Consider the following 22,994-nt stretch of genomic DNA (forward strand, 5'->3'; position numbering starts at 1 on the left):
AATCAGAAGCAGAGGTGTTTGTGTTTAAAAGGATTGTACATCACAGAATATGTGTGTTTCTCCTTTCTGTGTGTCTACATATTGTATATAGTGGTGCACATGGGCTTACTAAACAAATTCAGCCACATGCTTAGACGAGGCTGCCATCCTTGGATCATTTTACCAGCAGATTTTCTTATTGAGAACGAAACGGCCTGCATGATTAATTCAGCTTCCAGTCAACTGACCACTCAAATCTGTCATTTCACATTGAGGACACTGAATGTGTCATGCTGTTTCATCACTTGAAATCTGTGTGCATGTGCACAAATTTACATTGCTAATCCCAACCAAAGCGACAAGCATTGGCAGATAAGTTGCCGATGAGTTAGTGTGTGACATGGTTTCAATGAATATGATCATGTTCAAGGCTGCTCCTCTTGGCCCTGGTTTATAGTAATAATGGATGTATTATCAGTATAAAGGTAAAATCCTGCAGTGAGAAACCTATTACTGCACTTCATCTTAAGTTTTAGAGCATTTTCAGACCTTTTTGCTGTAGATTATTTATTATTTTTGAGTAAAATCAAGATTTCTTATTTGAAAGGCAGTTCCTCCCAGCAGAGTTAGTTGAACTCAAGATTACATGGGAAATTTTGTCACATGATTGCTTGGATACAAAATCTTAAAATCTAAAAAGCAAAACTCAAACAATCTCTGCATCCTGTTCTTTTTTTTTTTTTTTTTTTTTTGCTGAAAGTTGTGACTAGAAGTGAGTCATTGCATTGATTGAGTTTCACCCCTTTTATACTGATTACAGACCAATACAGATCTTTTATCCTTGAGCACAGTCACTAAATGTTGTTCATTGTTTTTATTCATGAGAAATGGGGCTGAGATCTTTTTCTTCTGGTCTGAGTCACACTGGACTACAAGACATGACAACAAGCTTCTGAAGCACGAATGCTACACTGTAATTTGCCATTGTTGTAGCTGCTGGTGGGGTGTGTGCGTGCAGGTTACGGGAGAAGCAGGGCTAATGTTTAAAAAAAAAAACTTTCTAAAAAGTGTGAAGTAAATAAAAGCAGACGATCTACATGTGCCGTGTTATCTAAGTGTGATCAAGCGTGCTGCTTTAGTCCAATATGATACCTGAGTTCAGTACCAGGAGCATTAGACCTCCTGGCTGTGGTGTTGTAAGCTGAGTGAGTCTTTGAGACGCACAGATTCACATTCGACATGGCTGCCTGAGCCATAAGAACAACTCCATGAATTATGAAAGGGCACAAGCCCATTGCTGGGAAGAGATGGAGGGAGAGATAACTACACGCTGTAGATAGATAGAAGGATAGCGTAGAGTGAAGCAAAGTGGAAAAAATTCAGGAGAAAAAGATGCACTGGCACAGTAAGAGGGGGAGATAAAGTGTGCACGTGTACTGGAGCGAAAGGGTGTTTGTTTTGGCGTGAATAAGAAAGTGTGTGTATTTGTCTTTGTGTGAAATAGTGCCTGTGTGAGTCTTGGTAAAATTTGTATTGCATTGTTACCAAATCTCACCAGCTGCACGAATGATGGCCAACTATGCCACTGAATTTAGGCCCCTTACTAGTCCAACACAGGCCACATTTTCATACCAACATCATGAAATACAGCACACAGGCTTTGTTCCAGTTTCTTCAAACAGTTTTTACTGTGGAGGTGTGACAGCACACCAGGTGGGAATCTGCTACCCACCATTTCTAAACCTCAGCAGAAAACAGATACAGAGATGGGGGAATTTTTTTTCTTTCTTTCTTTTGCACCAATTATCTAATGTCTGATCTTAGGGTCTGGCTGCCTGTCAAGCTTAGACTGGTTTATTCTGTGTTTTAATCTTTCCAGTAATCTTTTTGCCACTGCTGAGCTGGTGTCACAGCAGTGAACTCCAAGACAAGGCAATTCCATTAGGAGATGGCATGAGGCGGCATTCATTAATAGCCCCAGCCAGATGCTGCATTTCACATGAAATGAAGGCATGGGAGCATTTGAATTTGATTAGATTCCTCAAGATAATGTATTGTGCCTCATCACAAAGTTGTTCCGGAGAGGGGGTTTTCTATTCAGGCTGCTCTCATGAATGGTTCTTATGATTTCTAATGAAAAATAAAGCACAGATATTTGTATTTACAAAGATTCTCTCTAGTTTTGCAAGATTGTTGCTAATGTGGTTGCTATGGACGCTGTTATGTGCATAGCACGTTCCAGTCCTGTTTTGGGCTGTCTGCTGTCAGTGGTCTGCGTTGCATTTCAAATTACCATCGACCAGCAGTATTAGGAGTTGTATAGGCTCTGGCTATGAAATTTTCCTGCAGAGGTAAACATGCTGCAAGATGTGTGTCCTCTCTGTGGATGTCTCACATCAAATGGCTGCAGAATGTTCCTTTCTCTCTGTCCTCAGTTACATAAGTGCCTACAGTATATGCACCAGATACATTCACAGTTCATGGCCTTGGTACATTTAAAGCGATTGTAGAGAGGTAACGAAGACACAGAGATGGGAAGTACAGGAGAGAAGGAACAATCGAAGGGCAGAAACCATGCAAGTGAAGGGAGGGAGAGGTGTGGAGGGGAGTGAGAAAACGTGGGCTGCAGCCACTCAATTATTCAGAAGAGTAAGGTCTGTTGTACCTTGGGAGCTGCTTTGAGCATGCCTGCCCAGCATCACCTGCTAATGGGCCACAGATTGACATGGTACCTGAGCAGCGTCTCCTCACCCCTCCTCCCCTCAGCAACTCTCCTCTCCTCCCGTACATGCTCTTATCAGTGCTCTCTGATGAAACATGTAAATAATTACTCCATGACCACTCTGTTGAGAGAGCTGGAGGGTTGTTTGCACAAAGAAAAAGAGAAATGTTTTAAAAAGGTGATGGGTTATTTTAAGAAAATCTTTGAATTATTCATGCAGGCCTGCTTAAAAGTCCATGTGCATTTGTGCTTCTGTATATTTGGTGTTTTTGACCTATCATAAGCTGAAACTATCTTATTAGAGTGTTTTTCTAGTAAAAGACATGTTTGGGTTACTGAATCAATGTTTATATTGCATTGAGGTTTCTTGACAGTACATGAGTCTGTGTTTGGTGGTCTGCAGGGGTGAAACTCTACAGCTGCCATGGCTTAAAGATAAAAGACCTCATTATACCACTTGGCATCTATTAGTCTGTCAAATTCTAAATATTATCCAGTGTAAATCTTACCCAGAACTATTTCCTTTGTATTTCTTTCTTCACATTCTCCCACTCTCATCTTTGCTCTTTTGTCTCATGTGTGCTCAGCTGAAATACGACTTTGTGTGCCAGTCTAGAATAGGGGCTTAAAAACTGGGATTTTTTTTTAATAAACTGCCTACTGTGGTAGATTTCTTGTGAGAGCAGATTTTTGCACTTTAGCACACCCTAACGAAGGTTGATTTGGCATCTGTCTTGCAATTTCTCTCTTCTCTGAGCTCTCTCTAGTGAGTAAATACCAGCCATGTGTTAGCTATTATCTTGTCTCTTGCTCTGTCACTTTATTTCTTTTTGTTGCTTCCTCTGATAATGTTCTTTTGAGTTTCTTGGCTGAATCAGCCATTATGTGCGTCCTAAATGTCTATAGTGTTGAAATCCAGGTGGTGGTGTGTGATGCACTGCCGTAAAGCAAAATGTACCTATCATGTGATGCTCTGTACTAGAATACAAAGTTGTAAAATGTGGTTTCTCTGCCCTGCAGCTGCAGTAATGGGCATAATAAATGTCGGTGTGCCATCAAAAAGAGTCGGAAGCACAAAATTTTAAGGTCAGAATCTTATGTAGTATTGCTACTGCTTGCACTCTTTCTGCCTCCTTTGCTGTAGTTTTTCTTTATGTGCATGAAGACTAGGCTGCTGTGTGTGAGTTTAAACCCTCTTTCCTTGAGTGTGTGTGGTCCGTGCTTTTGCATTGACTGGCTAGTTGAAGATTGGCAAGATAAGCACTTTGTTCCTGAACAAGGACAGTAGACTAGCAGGAGCTGATGCGAAAGTGTGCACTGAGGAAGATTTGTCTTAATTCAAGAGTCTACTCTGTGTCAAAGCTACTTTTGCTGTTTCACTTCGTTTTCTCTGGCTCTCTTTCTCGTGAAAGGCCAGTACCCTTTAAACCGAAGTTTCAGTGTACTTGTTCTCACTGCTGAAATACTTGTTAATTTACAACAACAACAAAAAAAGGATTTTGATTGCCACAATGTGTTGACATCTCTTGAGCATGTCTTTAAGCAAATTTATTCCCACTTTAGGCTGGTGGATTAACAGCAGCATAAAACGGAATCAATTCCATCTGAAAAGGACTTGACTATGGATGTAGATTGTAATTTCAAATACCCCTAGAATGTGTTGCTGCATAAATACAAGATAAGGTGTGAGTCAGAGAAGCTACTGTCCTTGGTAAAGTTTAAAGTTATTCTTCTACACGTGAGCTGTTCAGCTATTATTTACAACACATTTTTGTCATTTTTACACAGTTTTCTTATCAAATCTGTAGTTCAGGAGGTACTTTAAATAAAGGGGAACTTTTCAACATTACAACTCAACATAAGAGAAATTACAGAATATACAGTATTTTAAAGCTACATTACTGGCTAACATTATTAGTATCAGCAGGTATACTGTCTAATGTTAACATTCTACAGAACATAATTGAGAAGCAGATGCTTGAAGATATTTAGAAATGGGATCATCTCATAGTTTGTGCAGTAGAACACCTCCAAATCCACTATTTTTGGTAACCCATTTTTTAATCTATATATTCTCTAAATTAAATTGTAAATCCTTGTGTTATTGTAAAGCTCCATGCATCACACAGATTAAACTTGCAACAGAAAGTTCTTGTTTGTAACTGTACCAAAGTGAAGTGAGAAGCAATATTAAGCAGCTCTGAGCTGCAGTGGAGGTAATCCCAGAGCTAAATCCACATGGCTATGTCAGAACCAATATGGCAGAACACCACTCCTCTGTCACTCCTCTGATTCCTTAAAGCTGGCGTACTACTTGAAAGCACTCCTTGGGGCAGCATCATGCCAACTTTGTGTGGTCAGTGTAAATGGCTAACGCGATCGACAGTAGGTGTCCTTTTTGCACATTTTTAGCACAATGTCTGTGTGAACGGTCCTGTCGGCATTATCTTCCCCTCTCTGTCCCCGCAGTCAGAATTAAAACATTTAGCAGCTTCTTTTTCAAAGACAACGAAAATATACATTTAGACCTTTTAGAACATTATGATGTGTCTTGGCTCGTTTCTGTAGAAGAGAAGAAAAGGTGTACATGGCTGGCTTGACCAAAATAGGTTTTACACAGTACATAGATTATGACCGTCAGAGGAAAAATTAAGACATATTATCGCTTCACTTTGTCTCTCTGAGTGATCATTTCATATGTAGATTCATAGCATAATGCTATCTTTAATTATGCCTAATGGTTATTTTCGTTTTAACATGAAAATAATACAAAAAGCTCATTAGGGAATATTGCAGAGAAAGAAAGAAGACAATCATTAAGTCATCAAGCATCCATGCACACAATCAGCTCATCCATGGTCCTCGTGTTTGGCTGCAAAAGGGTAATCTCTTTATCCTGCTGGATTTAGGCAACGTGCCATGTTATTTTTCATTTTTCTATTCAAAAACACAGCAGCATGTCCCTCCTGTATTCACTCTCCTGCAAATTAATCACAGCTACAGCCAGTGTTTTTTTTTTTTTTTTTCTTCTTTCGTTATTCTGAATGTATTTTGGCCACCATCTTCATAACAGGTCCAAAATGGTTCTGATTTGCATTCAGTACTGTAATCAATAATTTAAGGATGCTTAAAATTGTATTTGAGTTAAGCCTAGTTATTACCATAAACAGAAACTTTCACACAACACACACGGTCATTTTGCACAGCTTTGTTGCTACAGTCCATTATGTCAGTGTATAAATGTGGCACCTTTACAGGGGAACAGAGAATGGAGGATGATTTGTGCCTTTCATGATCTGACAAAACTCCTTCAAAGAAGATAAATGGCAAAGAAGAGGAAGGAGGAGGTTAGGTGTGAGACAGCAAAAGAGCAGCAAGCTCACAGAGAGCAGATGAGAGCGATCAAGCCTTTAATAGTGAGCTACAATTAGAGCCGCACCTTGAGAGAGATGGATGCTTGTTATCACGGCATGTCGGAGGATATAATCACACCAAGAACTCAGCGGGATGGATCGCTAATCAAGACCGTCCGTGACTGCAGACCGGCTTTGGCTTGTGTTACTTCTGAAGGTTTTTGTGTCTGTTGTCATTAAGAGAGGACTGATTCTCATTTTTTCTGTTTTTGTTTGTGTAAATTTGATTTTGCAATTAAAATTTCACCAGTGACTGATTTTTGGACATAAACACCACATTACTGGTGATTTTGCCACTTTGAATTCAAGTTGCATTAAATAAAATCATTAACACATGGACTTTAATTGGACAATGTGAGAGCCCACAAGATCAATTATTGGAAAGGCTGTGACTCTACTAAATTTACTTTCTTTTAACTAGACATGCTGAGAAATTGTCTCATTCCAAAACATCAAAGCAAGACTTGCTGATATACAAAAATATGAGAAAGTTTTGCTTCCTCAACTTGGTATTAAAGACATATTATGTAACTTTCCAACCTTAAAACTCTGCGTTCCAGACTCGTTCAATGGCACTGTGACATCTATTATGATAGAAACGCAAGAAGGCATTATAAGAGGAAAAGAGAAAAAGAAAGAGAGAAAGGGACAGATCAAGAGAACAGAGAAGAGTCGAGATAAGATTTCTGTCATGCCTGCTTCTCCTCAGCTGGTGCGATCAGCGTCGCTGGCCTACTGATCACCGGTTCTGACACTACATCTCCCATGATTCCTCTGCTCATGCCATCATGGACTGCATCTGTGTCTTATCATTACCCTCATGTGTTGCACCTGTTCATCCCTCTATTTATTCCCTTTGTTAGTACAGCTGTCTTGTGTAGTCTTGTAGTTACTCCAAGTCTGTACTGGTTTTCCTTTGTGAGCATCTCTACGCACTGCTTTGGTGAAGCTTTAATAAACCATCTTCACATTTACCTGCATTTTAGTCACACTTTCACTGCTTGGAGAGAGCTCACAGTACAGGTAGGATTTAAGATGGATGCCGATTTAAGGCCCATTTATGCTCCCTTACGTGCGTAAATAGCAATGTCCGTTTTACACATTGTCATAAGTCGTCGTCCTTATACTTCCATGCGTCTTTTGCATTGTAATAGTTGTTAAGTCAGTTCCTCCACTAGTGGGCAGTGTTGAGTTTAGAGTTCACTCCCACAAAATGACATCAGTTTCAGACAACATTTAGCAGCAGTAATGTATCACTATAAAGTTATTTCCAACCTAAACACTCGCACACAGTCTTTATTCAAAAGCTTGCACAATTTCTACAGTTGTTGTGCTTGTCTTCATTCTTCTTAAGCTTTTTTGTTCCCTTCCTGATCTTCTTCATTTTCTCTGGTTTGTTTCTTTCGCTGGTTGCATATCAGCTATTCTGCTCAGCAGATGGATTGCTAAGCTCATGGAAAACGGACCAAATTACGCGCGTTACCGATGCTGACGACAGAGGAAACTGCATAAATGGGCCTTTAGCCGTCACTAGATACCACTTTGCTGAGAAAATGGCAAAAGTTCTGTAGTGCGTCTTTAAGCTTGAACCTGAGCTTATGAGATGTTAAAGATCAAAGAACTGACAGTGTGTTTTTTTCTCTTTTCTTTCAAGCCAGAGTGAGATGACCCAATAAGGTCATCAAGTGATCCCACGTCCAGCTGTTAATCTTATTAATATGTCAAGGGTTTGACAAGGCCAGTTCTCATTTGGCAAGTTTATTCTTGACACTTTAATGTGAGGCAAGAGGGTTATACTGGCAGTTTGTCTGCACTCTCGTCTTTGCTGCAGAGATCCTCCCTGAAAGCTGTCATAAAGTCCCACCTTTATCTTTGTAGTTTGGGATTGGTAAAGTGGATTCCTTGTGACCCAAGCGGTCCTTGGAAACACTGTAATAAAAGCCATAAAAAGAGACCTCTGTAATATTTATTCAATATGAAAAGTCCAGCTGGAGGAAAAGCCAGAGTTTAATATTCAACTGTGTCATCTATATTTCTGTTTGATATTTAAACTTCCTTTGTGGATGTCTAGATAGTAAAGAGCAGCTTAAGCTGCATAGATTAATCAATGAAATGTATACGTGTTCATATTTCCTCTGAATGAGCTGACAGCAACCCATAAAGCTTTGCAAGGGATTTCCTCCAAGGTTGGAACTATGCAAATGGCATTATTATGGTATTATTATATTATGTTGATCATAATCAGTTTTGTTTTCCTCACTGCTATGACAGTATGAAATATGAAACACATTCAGTCAGCTGCTAAACCCAAAAAAACCCCACTTCTCCACAAATTGTCATCTTCTTGAAAGAAATCCTTAAAACAGAGAACTGACTACTGGTGTCCAAACCAGTAATGTTTCAAATGTTTGCTAATGATGAGAAACCATCCAGAGTAATATTATTTTATTTTAATCAGCCAAGGTATTTATTGAGCATGATTAGGGCACATTTCCTGCTTTTAGCATCTAAAGTTTTCAGAAAGGCAAGTTGGTGTTAAGCTGCATTTCACACTAAACTTTGCTAGTGGTTCACAAAATAAACACTTTATACAACACTTGCTTCAGCTGTTTTTAATGTTTTTTTGTTTGTTTTTTTATTATTTATTCTCCTCTTTGTCACATAATAACTCTTGGAAACTCTTTTTTTTGTAGCTCAAGGGCCTTATTGTATTTCTGACTCAGGATCAGTTTAGTTTAAAACCAACTTTAAGTTATTTGTAAAATATTTTGCACACAATAAAGATGCCGAACAAGACACAGACTTTATGTAAACTATTTTCTTGCCAGTTGTGTTTCATTTTTCACAAGTTAATGGAAAAATGATGGGATATTACTGAGTAAAAATGCAAATTCACACAATGTTTTGGACTGAATACAGAAAGAATATTTGTGTTTTTTTTTTTTTTTTTTTTTTTATAAAATCCTAATTTGTTCAGTCATAATGAGAGAAAACCACATGACAAGTACTTTCAGTTTAGGTTTATTTGAGATTTATTGAACATAAATGTATACATATATACTTGTATACATTTTCAAATCTATCTATCTATCTATCTATCTATCTATCTATCTATCTATCTATCTATCTATCTATCTATCTATCTATCTATCTATCTATCTATCTATCTATCTATCTATCTATCTTGACATAGATATATATAAGGACACTTATGGTAAATGTTTTAATGAGTCCCTGCAGGTTTTTTATTACATGTATTGGTTTCTATTAAGTTGGCTTCTCCTTTATTTTACCAATGGGTTCCTCAAGCTCCCCACTTCACAAAGGCATGCCCGAAGCAAGGCTTCAGGAAACAAGGCTTCTCTCTTTGGGAGAGATACCAAGCAGATGAACTGCAGGAGGGGAGTAGTTAGCAGAGAGACTCTTTAAGTTAACAAAAACATTTGTCAGCCACAGTACTGACAAGAATTAGCTGTGACAATCCCCAACCACTGATAGGGGAAAACATGGAGATTTCACAAACAGTAGATCATTAAACTCCTTCTTACTGCAGGGGCAAATGTTAGCAGCAGTAGTGTAAATGGCATGACCAGATGACATCAATAAAAATCTATTAATTACCAAAATGATTTATTCATATGAAATATTCTGCAATTCTGCATTTCTCAACAGCTCAGCAGAGAATGTCTTCAAGCAGTTGGGGGTTTTTAATCTCAAATCTCACTTTACTGTGGATATAAAATGGTAACTGATGATTAATTTGTTGGGTTATTAGGAAACATCCCAGGCCTAAATCTGCCTCAGACTGAAGTTAAGCTATAACAAACAGCAGAGACCATGCTGTGTCCACACTAAGGTCAGCCTAGGAAGGCTGACATGTGATTGGTTTGAATCAATAAGCTGCTGTTAAAGGGATTGGTTTGAAAGGTAATTTCTGTCAGGGTGCCCTTGAGCAAGACTTGCAGTTACTTAAGCAGAAATATATTCTGTTGTAGTAAGTGGGGTCAGCAGATGGACACTGCAGCTTTACAGGATGCACCCTTGATAACTGTAAATGTCCCGTTTATTCCATAGCATTCCCAAAATTTATTAAAGCAAAAGTAGAAATATGGCAGAGCTTTCCAAATGAAGCAAGCAGAGATGGAAGTTCAGGGAATAAACTGCACAGGGTGGACAGAGACTGTGACGCAAACAGTGGATGACTCCCAATGGTTTAATACTTAAATCAGAGAGTTGCAGCGTTGGCCTCTTCCCACAGACTGGCTCAGCACTTGTTTCCCCCTCAATCCTCCACTTTGGATCGGAACATTGTAAACCAGGCCGTTAATTGTAGCGTTAACTCAATCAGTGAAGACTCACAGGAGATGTAATGTTTGTGTGTACCCTTACATTGTTGCTTGTGTCTTTACGTGTGCATGTGTGCGTGTTACGAGTAATGAGTTCTGGTGCTGAGGTAAAGAGAAAAACAGAGTGTAGCTTGTCGCTGTCAGGGGACTTGATTCGGGAAGTCTTAGAGGTGGTGAACAGATATTTGGTGAATGGCATTTAAGTCACGGCATTTCGTGCATCAGTAGTTTATCCTCCCAATGAGGCTGATGTTGATTACCCCAGAGAGTGTTTTTAAGGTCATCCACGTAGCTGACATGCTGACCTCATCTTTGCTGAGAGGAGCTCCTATAACCATGAGTGCATCTCTCAGAAACACTGTGGAGGTACGCAGCAAGTGCAAGACTTTGCATAATGACTGTAATAAAAGTTGCAAACTAATTTTTCATGGCAACTGTAGTGAAAACACATAAACTGCAGACACCTGTGTTTTACTGTTAATGAGATATAGATTACCAACTGTTAGTGGAAAGAGCAATAGTTGGGTGCCTTTATGAAAAAGTCAGAGCTATAAATTAAATAATGCTGACTCTATTGTGCAGTTTTTTGTTTTTTGTTTTTTTTTTACTTTTTTTCTAACTACGAATGGTTCTAGGCATAATTCCCTTCTTCATTTTGTAGACGCTAATAAAGCAGGCAGGAAGAGATATCTTGGATATCTTTTCAGAGAAAATTATATTAGAAATTACTATATAAAGCATAGCTTTAAACAGTACAGGATGAATGGAGTTTATGAAAACATATCACTTTGAAATGCCACCTGGCTTTCATGAAACATTGGTATTTTTCTACAAATTGAGCCTCTAACAGTTATTTAAATGTGCTTTTCAGTGGTTCATACGGGCATAATTTTATTCCCTACAGTGCCAATCAGCACTTTTAGCTAAAAAAAACCGCAAGTGCTTAGTTCTGTAGTGTCAAGCTTTTTCTTTTCTTCTGCAAGGCTGGACTCAAGAGCAATAACTTGTATTTGATGATGGAATTTTGAAAACAGAGCCTGTAGTAGTAATGTAGGACAAACCTGCAGCAGAACAAACAGCTCCAATTTTTGAGACTGTGAGGAATACCTCTGTGGATTTAAGCTTTTCATCCCCATTTGCATCATCAGACAAAGGAATAAACAAATACAACTGCACTAGTTTTATTTTTTGTGGAAGTTGGTACTTCTGATTTCTTCACTGCTCCAAAATAAAAAAATGAACACTTAAAAAACACATCCAATATCTTGATGAATGAAATATTCCAGCTGGAAATCTTTTATTAATTACATAATGGGATGTGTTGAGAACTAAATAACATAAGAATGAACAATGGAAATCAAAATCATTAAATCCATGGAGGTCTGAATTCAGGATCATACTAAAAATAAAAATGGAAAGATCAGATCATAGGCTGAACCATCATCAGTGGAAATTCCTCAGGACAAGTCAAAATGAGGTTCAGCAGTGTGTGTGGCCTCCATGTGCCTGTATACACTCCCTACAACGCCTGGACATGCTCCTGATTAGATGATGGATGTTCTCTTGAGGGATGTCCTCCCAGACAGAAGCGGAGAGCGCATTCCAAGAACTGAAGACCCGGTTCGCTTCTGCCCGGGTGCTCACTCACCCTGATCCATCCCGTCAGTTTGTGGTGGAGGTGGATGCCGCTGATACTGGAGTGGGGGCAATCCTGTCTCAGCAGTCTGCGCAGTCAGGTGAGCTTCATCCTTGTGCGTTCTTCTCCAGGCGTCTTTCCCCGGCAGAGAGGAATTACGATGTGGACAAGCGTGAGCTGTTGGCTGTGAAACTGGCCCTGAAGAAGTGGCGACACTGGCTGGAGGGGGCTGCACAGCCGTTCAACGTTTGGACCGACCATCGAGATCTAGAATACATACAGACGGCCAAACGACTAAACTCCCGGCAGGCCAGGTGGGCTGAAGGATGTTGCAGGCAGCAGAACATTCTCCACAGCGTCTTCAGACCCTCTCAAATCTGTAATGTGTTTAATGTTAACCTGATCTCATCTGTGACGAGCACAGGTTACCAGTGGTGAATCTGCCAATCCTGGTGTTCTCTGGCACATACCAGTTACAGGGCTACACAGTGTTGGGTTGTGAGCACAGGTCCCACTTGTGGAAGTGGGTCCATCGTACCACCCTCATGGAGTCTATTTCTGACAGTTTGAGCAGAAACATGCACATTAGAGGCCTGCTGGAAGTCATTTTGTAGGGCTCTGGCAATGCTCCTCCTGTTCCTCCTACTGCTGGGTTGCTGTTCTCCTACAGCCCCCTCCACATCTCCTGGTATATTGACCCGTCTCCTGGTATCTCCTCCATGCTCTCCACACTGTGCTGGGAGACACAGCAATCCTTTTTGCCATAGTTCACATTGATGTGCCATCCTAGATGAGCTGTACATGTTACCTCTAGTGGTGAGAATACTGGCAAAATACAAACATGACCAAATAAATCAGTAACAGGGAAATGTTGTGTAGCCACCACCTTCAGGATCATTCAGGGGTTGTCTTGTTAACTGCTTCTCATTTCCACCTATTGTCTGTTCCACTGGTACAACAGCAGGCAAAATTTATCAGTGTTACTTCCTAACTGGACAGATTGATATCCCAGAGGAGTGACTGACTTGGAGTTACATGCTAATGATTATGTGTTCCTTTTATTTTTGAGATGTATTTAGCTCCCTCAGTTATTATAAAACACAGTTCCCACACCCTCCAATTCTGAACAAAACTAAGATTACCTCAGATGTCTGCGTGTTCATAACAAGCTTCAAGGACACCCAACATTCAAATAAGGTGATTTTGAGTCAGTAAGCTTTGTATTTTTACATTTCTGATAGAAGTAAATATTTTTCCTCTACTGTTACATTACATTACAGTTATTTACATTACATTACATACTACAGGTTCCTGCACCAAGCTAGCCCATCTGGGCCCTGTTAACACCCTTTGAAACTCCTAAAAGGACAGGAGAATGTCAAAGAGCACTGTAAACTTCAAATTTCAAACCTGATACCACTTGTTATAAGTAATGCTTAATTACCTGCACTGCATCCAATTTTTCTCTTCAGAAATGATAGATTTACTGTGGCTGCGCCAAACGTTCTGTCTCTGTCCACTTTGTGTTTAGAAGTGTCTTCTACTGAAACTTTAGCTCACCATTGTTATTTATTACTGCCGGTATTCTCCAAAGACTCTTTTTAGCGCAGATGTGAAAGGTGCAGTGGAGCTATCTTTGTCTCATCCTTTGCTTGTTCTTTCCACTTTCTTTACCCCTCCACCTCCTCTTCTTCTTTTACACCCCCCTTCCCCATCTGCCTCCCCTGGCAGTCTTCAACAGCTTGTGCAGCCTTTACTAACTAGGTGTGCACTCCCACTCGTAGGAAAATGATGATGAGACAGCAAAACCACTGCAGAGACAATGCACATTGAAACGAGAGGAAGGGGGTGGGATGAAGGAAAAGAGCTGCAGAATAAGACGCAGCGCGCGAATGAGAGCCATCAGTCTTTCTTATGCACTTTTACCACATGTATGTTAATCCCAAAGGAGTCCTGTGTCTCTGCTAGGCCTCCACCTTCCTCTCTGTGCTGGGCTCTTTCTTGTCATTTTTTTTCCTTTCCCTGCCCTAAGTTATTAAATCTGTTCTCACCCCCTCCCATTGTTTCTCTTCCCTTCTCCCTTCATTCCTCTCTGCCCGGCAACCTTTTTGTCTTGTGCCACTAAGTGAACTGCTTATATAACAGCATCCACCTAGAGGGACTCCCATCTTCCTCTCACCCACACTGGTATTCTCACCCCAATCTTTTCTCCTATTTTCTCCTCTTGCCCCATCTCGTCTCACCTTCTTCCTTTCTTGTCACGCTTCTCGGTTGCTGACTGGGTTTGGAACAAATGTTGCTCCTGCTGTGTTGCTATGGCTAGTAGGGATGAAGCGATAACCATAACAGACTCAGATCAGTAGAACAGAAGAAATTGAATTGCAAAGTGATTGTCAAATGCTAAGAATGAAGAAAATTTCTAACATTATTATTCTAAGCATCCCCCCCACCCCCCCAAAAAAACAAGTAATTGTGGACTATCACTTTTAACTTTGTGTGTTTATAGTTGTAATGTTTACAACCATTTAAGGAATACATTTTTTAAAAAAGAGCAATTTTCTAGCTGTCATGAGGCCAGATGGGGAATGTACTGAAAAGCACTTACAGTCACTTTCAGTAGCTTCTGCTGTACACCTTTGCATAATTTCTGATCTCTCCAGTAAGTAAATGTTCGAGGTTGACAGGTTTAATTTATGTATTGTCCTGGTTATTTTACCAAAGATATACTATAGCGTTCAAACACACACACACTCGCTTCCTGGATCACCTTGGCGTCTTTCATTCAGCTCCTTTTGCACGCTGCCATCCTCTCACACATTCCTCAATGACTCTTTCTGACTTTTTTCACACCACCTGCATTCAGGATTCTCCTCAGCACACATTTTTAATATGCAGCACACCCTCGATTCTGCACTTTCATCTCATGTCTACCTTTCTCTCTACTCTACACTTATTGTACCTCTTTATCTTTTTGTACCCCCCCCCCCCCCCCCCTTCGTTTTTCTCCCCCATATCTCATCCTCCCTCTACCCCTCCTTCTTCCCCTCTAAATATAGTCCTTTTGAAGCATAGCTGTTTGTCTCTTCCTGCAACACTGCAAGACAAAAGTCTGTCATCTTGCATCTGAGCAGCAGGATAGAAAGCACTGATAAGATTGATGGATCTAAAAGGGCATTGGTTAAGAGAACTGATTTTCATCTTCCTCAGCATGCTTGCAAATGAAGAGAAGAATTAAAAATGGAAAGAACATCACAGTAGTGCAGAGGATCCAGCAAAAGAAACAGTTGTAACACCACAGATAGTGAGACACAAAGAGAGAGACGGAGAGGTGTTATGACATTTCCAGTCTTCATTTTGTAATTGAATAATCATCTCCTCTGGGGCTTGACCTAGTAACGTGTGCACATGTGTGCCATGTTTGTGTGAGCCTGACAGCAACTCTGTGTGCTGGCACAATGTATGCACAATGATGGATGGTTATGAGTTTGAGAAAGTGTGATCTCTTTTGTATGTGTGTATCAGATCATGTGTAAGAAAGAGGAGACAAGAGGGGGAAAAAATGGGTGCAGAGGGTAAGGTAGGCCGTTAGTACATTGAATAAAGCCCAATATCTCCACCTAACGGTGAAATTAGGTCATTACAGCCAGTTGGTGCCAGTTCCACATCATTGCAGCCGAGGACAATTCCCATCTCATCAGCTCACCTGCAGGAGCCTTTGTAATGACTTCTACTTTGACTAATTACAGATTGTGTAATTTACATAATAAGTATACTTAGTATTATAAACACTGTAGGTAACAGCATGGCAGCTGCAATCACATCATTCTCTCAGTTGTTAAGTGAAGAGTTTAAAGTCAGCAAAAAGGTTACTTTACCATCATTTACATCACATGCACACATATGCTCGAGTGTAGAGTGGCTCTCTTTACCTGCTTTAAGCCTGCTCTTTCATCAAAAACAGCTCCCAGAGGAGTTTTGTTCATGGTAAGTATTGTGTGTAGACCAGTTCCCCTGCAGCCAGAGCATACATCGCCCCTGACAGGATCTGCTTCTACCTTGATGACCTGACTGGTAGTGAGCTCAGGGGGAAACACAAAAGAGTGCAGATTATCATTCTCAGCACGGTTCTCAGCGCTCGCCAAAAGGCATTTACCGAGAACACGTGTTATTATATGCAGAGGGAAGAGAAAGATGTAATAGTTCAACTCTTTAAAAAAAGAAAATATATAAATGAAAGGCTGAGGGCAAAGTAAATAGCTCTCCAGGTTTTTTGCTAAGCTTTTGTGTAAGTACAGTGCAGAAATTAGTAATCAGTTCATTTAATATATGATAGGCTAAAAATTTTTTGCTAGGTTTTTATTTTTGCTAAAAATAAAAACATACTAAGATGCCTTGTTTGAAAAATGAAAAAAAATCAACAAATTGCAGTCTTCAAGGAAGTTAGTTGCATAACTACTTTTTGAGTGGGAGAAGAAATTTTCTGGTGTCTGGTTGCCTAGTAACCTCACAATGGTAATAAGGCTCCATCATGTCTATTATTCAGCATTTTATAGAGTAAATAAAAAGTAATACTTGTGTCTTAAGAAACAATCAAGAGGTGTGCATCATCATGCCACTTCCTGAGAGCTTTGTGGTATGTTGCCATGGTAACCAATCTACAATTATGATATGCTAATATGAGAGCTGTGAAATATGAAACATTGCTTGCACTTATATTTTTTCTATGCATCACTGTTGCATTGTATTGTACAAAATGTATGTTAGCATATAGTTTTTATGCTTGCATATTGTAATATTTACCCAAAAACTGTACACTACTTGGGTTGCACTAATGTTTCAGGAAAACGTAAAAAATAAAATAAAGGCTGGTATAGAATTTCAGATGCAGCCCAAACATTCTCAACTATTCCTAAGAATATGAGTTAAAGCAATTGTTATATAACAATATTTCTCCCTTTTTGTCTTTATTCCTACTTTCTAAATCAGGCTTCGAAGGGAGGGATTTACAGTGCAAGTTAGTGTCAACGACTACCTTGACATCTACTGCCCGCATTACAACACCAGTCAGCGGGGGACCCTGGAGCGCGTCATCGCCGAGCAATACATCCTCTACATGGTCAACTACCATGGCTACCGCACCTGCGACCCCCAAATGGGCTTCAAACGCTGGGAGTGCAACCGACCCCATGCACCTCACGCGCCCATCAAGTTCTCAGAGAAATTCCAGCGTTACAGCGCCTTCTCGCTGGGCTATGAGTTCAATGTGGGCCAGGAGTACTATTACATCTGTGAGTCAGGCCAGTAAACACTCATTGTTCATTGTGATGGACAAAAAAGCCAATATTTTGATCTGAAATTTTAATGATGAGCTTCTTCTCACACACATTTATTGACGAGGTGTGGGCGTTGCTAGTATATTATATTATATATCCAGCTGAGTGCTGCAGATTTATAGCTAGAGGTTGAGGGTGGTGTTGCCTGCAGAGGGCACAATGTTGACATCTTGTGTGTGTCCTCTGCTCTCTGCTCTTTAGCCACGCCCACACACCACCATGGCCACAGCTGCCTGAGACTGAGGGTCTATGTCTGCTGCTCCACTGGTGAGAACACTTTACTTCCATTTTACTCCTTCCATCTACCTCTTTTCATCTCAAAGAGAAATGTTAACAGAAAGGCACAGAGAGAAAAAGAAAAACTAAGATCTGACAGTTTTTTCTCAGAAAGGCTTTTCTGCCTTGTGCTGTCTTGGCACGGTTTGGCTGATGAAGTTTTTTTTTTTTTTTTCTTGAAGCAGTGCTTTGGAGAGTGATGGCTTAATGTGATTCTCTATCTCACTGCTATTACAGTAATTCGTTATCTCTCTGTGTGACTGACATGCTCTTGTGAAGATGCACAAAAGATGTTGGAGAAAAACAGATTCAGCTGCAAGATCCAGCTCTCCTTGCCCTCCCTGTGTCACTTCCCATACCTTCCACCCTCCCTCAGCTCTCCTTATGACCACCCCCCTCCATCTATTTCTTCTTCTCCCTATCTTTCTCTCTGCTACTCTGTACAGTGTGCATGTTATTTTTACCCTGTTAGCTTGCTCTCTCCCCTGCAGGACTTTGATCAGGCAGCCCAGTACTGAAAGCCTCCCCATCCAACTCACCCCCCCACCCTTCCTCTAACCTTGTCAGCAGTAATACATCCCGCACTCAGGCCAGTGTCATCCCTCATGTACACATCACCTCAACACAACCCAGTGTCACTGCTAATCTATTGATGTGTTTAACACATTTCCTTTTGCATGTGTGTTTGTGTACATCTTTGTGTGTTTATAAAATCTGAGCACGAGTCAATATAAACATGGTAGTATTTCAGCTTTGAATATGTCTAATGTTAGAGTATGTGTGTGTTTTCCTTTTTTCAGTGCTTCTGTGTCACACACTTTAACCCTAACAGTACAGTACTTCAAAATAAGACAGATATTTGAATATTCATGACTTTGCACTTGCACACAGCTGCAGAATGATGGCTAAATGCTTTGTTCTTTGTTAATGCAATTTCATCCTCCCAAGCACAACCTATACATGTACACATCAACAAATCCACGTGTCATCAGTTAATGGATAATTTGCCAATGCAGACTGGATATAATTCACTGTCTACATGGAAAGTAAATGCAATAATGATTTCTGTCCACCAGCTCTAAATGCTTTTAAATTTTTAGGTCACAGTCTGGATTCACTCCATGGTTTCGTCACTATTTCTTCAAGACAGCCACACTAACTCCACTATGCTGCGCTATAACTGTATACAATTTAATGATGCTTAAATAGCCTCTGTTTCTCAGGTTTGTCATTTTGATGGGGCGTTTTTCTCTCTTTGTGTTACTCTCTCTCTTCCTCTTCCCATCATTGTTTCCCTCCTCTGGTTTATAATTCTTCTCTTATATTCGCTCTATCTCTGTGTAATTGTGTTGTTCCTCAGCCTCCCAGGCAGATGATGACTCCAGTCAGACTTCTCCCGACTACACAGTCAGACCAAACATCAAAATACACAACATTGGTGAGTGATTCTTATTTGATGAAAATTATCAGCTGCTGATTACCAGATGTAGGTCAATATCTAGCTCAGGTTGCAAAGCTCAATTTCTGTGCCAATAATTGTGAAATGAATCGTGATTTTTTTTTTGTTTATTATTTTATTCTTGCATGACTAAATACAAAAAGTATGTCTGGGAAATAAAACCTTTATTTTTTGTTCTGTGAGAGAAAAATGTGCAAGACAATGTCAATTTAAAAGCACTTATTAGTACTGTAATACAGGTCTACTGTAACTTTGTTTAAATTCTGATAAACTTGGGATGTTGGACTTATAAATCATTTAAATCAGGACTACTCTATTCAGTCCCATGAATGTTACAGTGCTGCAGGTTTTCAATATTTCCCTGCTCCAACACATTTGACTTAAATGGCTCTAACAGCCTATGAATTTCTGCACAATTATTCAAGAATTTGAGCCAAGCCTGTTGGAGCAGGGAAACACTGAAAAACTACTGGATTGTGTAGCCCTGAAAACTAAACCGTTAAACCAGGGGTGCCCAAGTTTACTATCCAGCAAATTTTGTTGAAATTGTTTTGGTGAGTGATAGGAAGACCCTAACTGAGAAGGGAAGATAAAGAAAAAAAACTTTAAAAAACAGAGAAAAAGAAAGGACCATCCAATAACAGAAGGAAGAGAAATAGGAGCACTATATGATATAAAGATGGACTTAGACAAAACTTTATGCTTACTGTGAGCTAACTGGATAACGAGGCAGAGATAAATCCAAATGACTAACAGGGACCATGAATACCAACATAAGGCAGAAAGTAAAGAAAATACAAACAAAACACGAAACATGACTTTTATAAAACAGTTAGCTAAAGTAAACCAACCAAACCCAAACAGCCAAAACAATCCTGATATAATTAACTAAACATCAGTCCAAAATCAAACAAAAACCAATAGATCACAACACAGACAACTCATTCTTCATTATAAAGAGACATCCAGCTTCTTATGAAGCCACCATTGAAGTTAAACATTTCAGAGTAACAACTGCTGCCATCCAGAGGCAACACTAACTTTTAAGTCTTGCTTATTTCAGCAACACAATCCCAAACAACATTCAGCACATACTACAACAATATGACAGTTGCATTTATACAAAATGAACACATAAACACAATAGTGATTATTCCTAAACCATCAAACGCTTTTCATGTATTTTAAGTAAAATAAATCAATGTTTAAGGAAACAGGGTCATAGTACAAATCAGGTATTATTTGTGTTGTTTCAAACATCCTTTATATTAGTTATGACGACAAAATAATAATGATAAATGATGTACAGGGGCCAAGCCAAAACACTGAAACAGAAATGGCCCCAGTTCTGACCTTATTAAACCATTCATTTGTCAGTGTCATCATAAGATTAATTGTTTCCTCCATCAGCTGCATTAATTCAGTCATGGAACTACAGAGCAGTCTCTGACTCCATGCTATCTTATATAAAAATTATGCTAATGAGTTTCACACAGTGATGCATACAGATTGCAAAGGTAGGGGGATAAAACTCATGATTCTTGAATAGGCCGCTCAGTAATGCAGATGCAATGAGATAAATTAATAAAATCAGTATAAACCATGACTAGTAATCATTTCAACCTTCAGACTGAGCAATCCTTATACCAGCAGGAGTAAAAAGACGTCTACATTGTTCTTGCAACTCGATGAAACCCTTCTTTATGCACAAGATCTTCAAGGTCAGAAGAGGTCTTGTAAGAAATGAAAGGCCCATGTTTACCTAAGGAGAGAGTGCGTCAGCAAGCGAGTCAGTTGTGCAGCTGAGTGGTTACATAAACCCTCTATTTTTCTTTGTCTCTATCCCCATCTCAAACAAAAGCCTCTTGCCGGGAATCATTTAGTATGCTTGTTTCTGGGCGCTGTGGGCAGTCTGTGACGAGGACTAAGAGAGTGTGACCTGCCCGAGATGGAAACTGAGACCAGCAGAAACAGAATGAAAAAAGAGCACTTGAGCCATAAGCAACATTCACCTTCATGGGGAGAGTGAAAAGGCAGAAAAAAAGAGGAACATAAGACTGGAAGCTTGGGAAGAGGGAGAAATAAAGAGAAAGTCAAAGAGATAAAAGGTGGCAAAGAGGCAGTGAAAGATAAATACAACAGAAAAGGAAGAAGGACAGATCATTCAGAGCAAGGCAGAGAAACAGGCAGTGAAAAAAAAGATAAAAACCAGAGTGGGGGCAGAGAAGAGGGAGTGTAGAGAGAAGGGACAGAGTAAAAGAAAAGCTCAGTGGTGGGCGAATTACTCAGCAGTAACTCAGGCTTCAGCTTACGTAGAATTTAATATAAAAAAACTCACTCTGGCAGGAAATCATAAAAAATCATAGCCTCGAGCGTTGTGATGCATTTTGCTGAATACATTTAGACGAATAACAGAATGAGGACACACGTATTTATGCGCATGCACACACACACACTTTAATACAAGCCCTAATGGCCCCGCTGACTGCTGGACACCCACTCTCTGACTCAGCCTTAGGACCAGACCAGCCCACAGACTGGCTCAGCATCAATAAATCGCTCCATTTCTCCCGCACATACATTACATTTGCTATCCTGCCATTCTCTTCATTATAGCTCCACTTCTACGTCACAATTTCCTTATTTAACAGTGTTGTAAGGGTAGCACTGATGTTACAGCTTTGCATCCATTGTCTGAAATGCTCCATTTTAGCTCCAAATAAGACCCAACCTCCTGCTCTCTGATTGGTCAACTGATTTGTTAGAAATGGTGGATTATGAGGCAGCTTTTCTGAGTGATGTATGTCAAACTAGTCACTAGATATGTTATATAGATATGTTTCATACACAATAATCCATATAACACACTGAAGGAAAGCATTGAAAATTAGCATATGTTAGCTTAAATAAATTTCTATGTTTAAACAGTTTATTTAAAGGGAATGACTAGGGGAAAAAAAATAAATAAATAAATATATATATATATATATATATATATATATATATATATATATATATATATATATATATATATACTATAGAGGCTGCCCATTCATCACACATTTTGTTACTACAGTTTGCAAACTGCATGAGAGTAGTGTTTACAAGTCACCTTCCTGCAGCAGTAGTGTTGGTTTGCTGACAATCTGTCAGATTGTCTAATTTGCCCACATTAAAAGCTGTTTGCACATCCCTGTAATTAACTTTGCTGAGTCCACTAAAACCTGGGAAATGATTCATTAATAAAGAAATTATTAGATTTTCCATTTTACTCTCTGAACCCTCTGCAAGTCACCTCTGTCTGCTTATAGATGTTTTCAGCATCAATTATGAATACCAGTTATTTGCAATGGTAGAGAATGTTACAGCAGACGGCTCATTGAATACCACAGATGTGCTTCCAGAATTAAGTAGCAGTTTTGCTTTTTACTGCTTAAATTAATTATTGAATTGCATTCTGCAATCTATGGTTTACTTGAGTAAATATGTAAGTGCAGCAACAAAAGAGGAGCTGAAATATTATATATATATATGTATATATATATATATATATACATATATATATATATATCTGTTCTAAATGATTGCTGCTATACACCTAGCAAGAAAATAGTGCCTCTGTCTGTGCAGTCAGCAAACTCAGTGGCAAGCAGAGCCTTTTCATTGCAAAGTTTTTCTTTGCAACTACAGACATGTACTGTCAGCTGTAGCTGAAGTTGAAACTGAATTTATTTATTTGTGATTATCTAAACGTTAAAAAACCAGGAAAATGTTATGGTCAAGATAGCAGCTAAATAAGATAACAGAATAGAACTTACGAACATAAGTTC

At 39.4% G+C, this 22,994-nt stretch overlaps 1 protein-coding gene across 1 annotated transcript in view; it reads left to right on the forward strand.

The window, feature by feature from the left end:
• The window catches only part of efna3a (ephrin-A3a), a 67,759-nt gene that overhangs the window by 38,933 nt on the left and 5,832 nt on the right, over positions 1-22,994 (forward strand). Inside the window, exons 2-4 of the mRNA XM_041967416.1 lie at positions 17,083-17,384; positions 17,631-17,696; positions 19,066-19,143. Coding sequence (XP_041823350.1) covers positions 17,083-17,384; positions 17,631-17,696; positions 19,066-19,143 — 446 coding nt within the window. The remainder of the gene's footprint in view (positions 1-17,082; positions 17,385-17,630; positions 17,697-19,065; positions 19,144-22,994) is intronic.

The sequence above is a fragment of the Melanotaenia boesemani genome, chromosome 17 (genome assembly GCF_017639745.1).
Source record: "Melanotaenia boesemani isolate fMelBoe1 chromosome 17, fMelBoe1.pri, whole genome shotgun sequence".
Lineage (NCBI taxonomy): Eukaryota > Metazoa > Chordata > Actinopteri > Atheriniformes > Melanotaeniidae > Melanotaenia > Melanotaenia boesemani.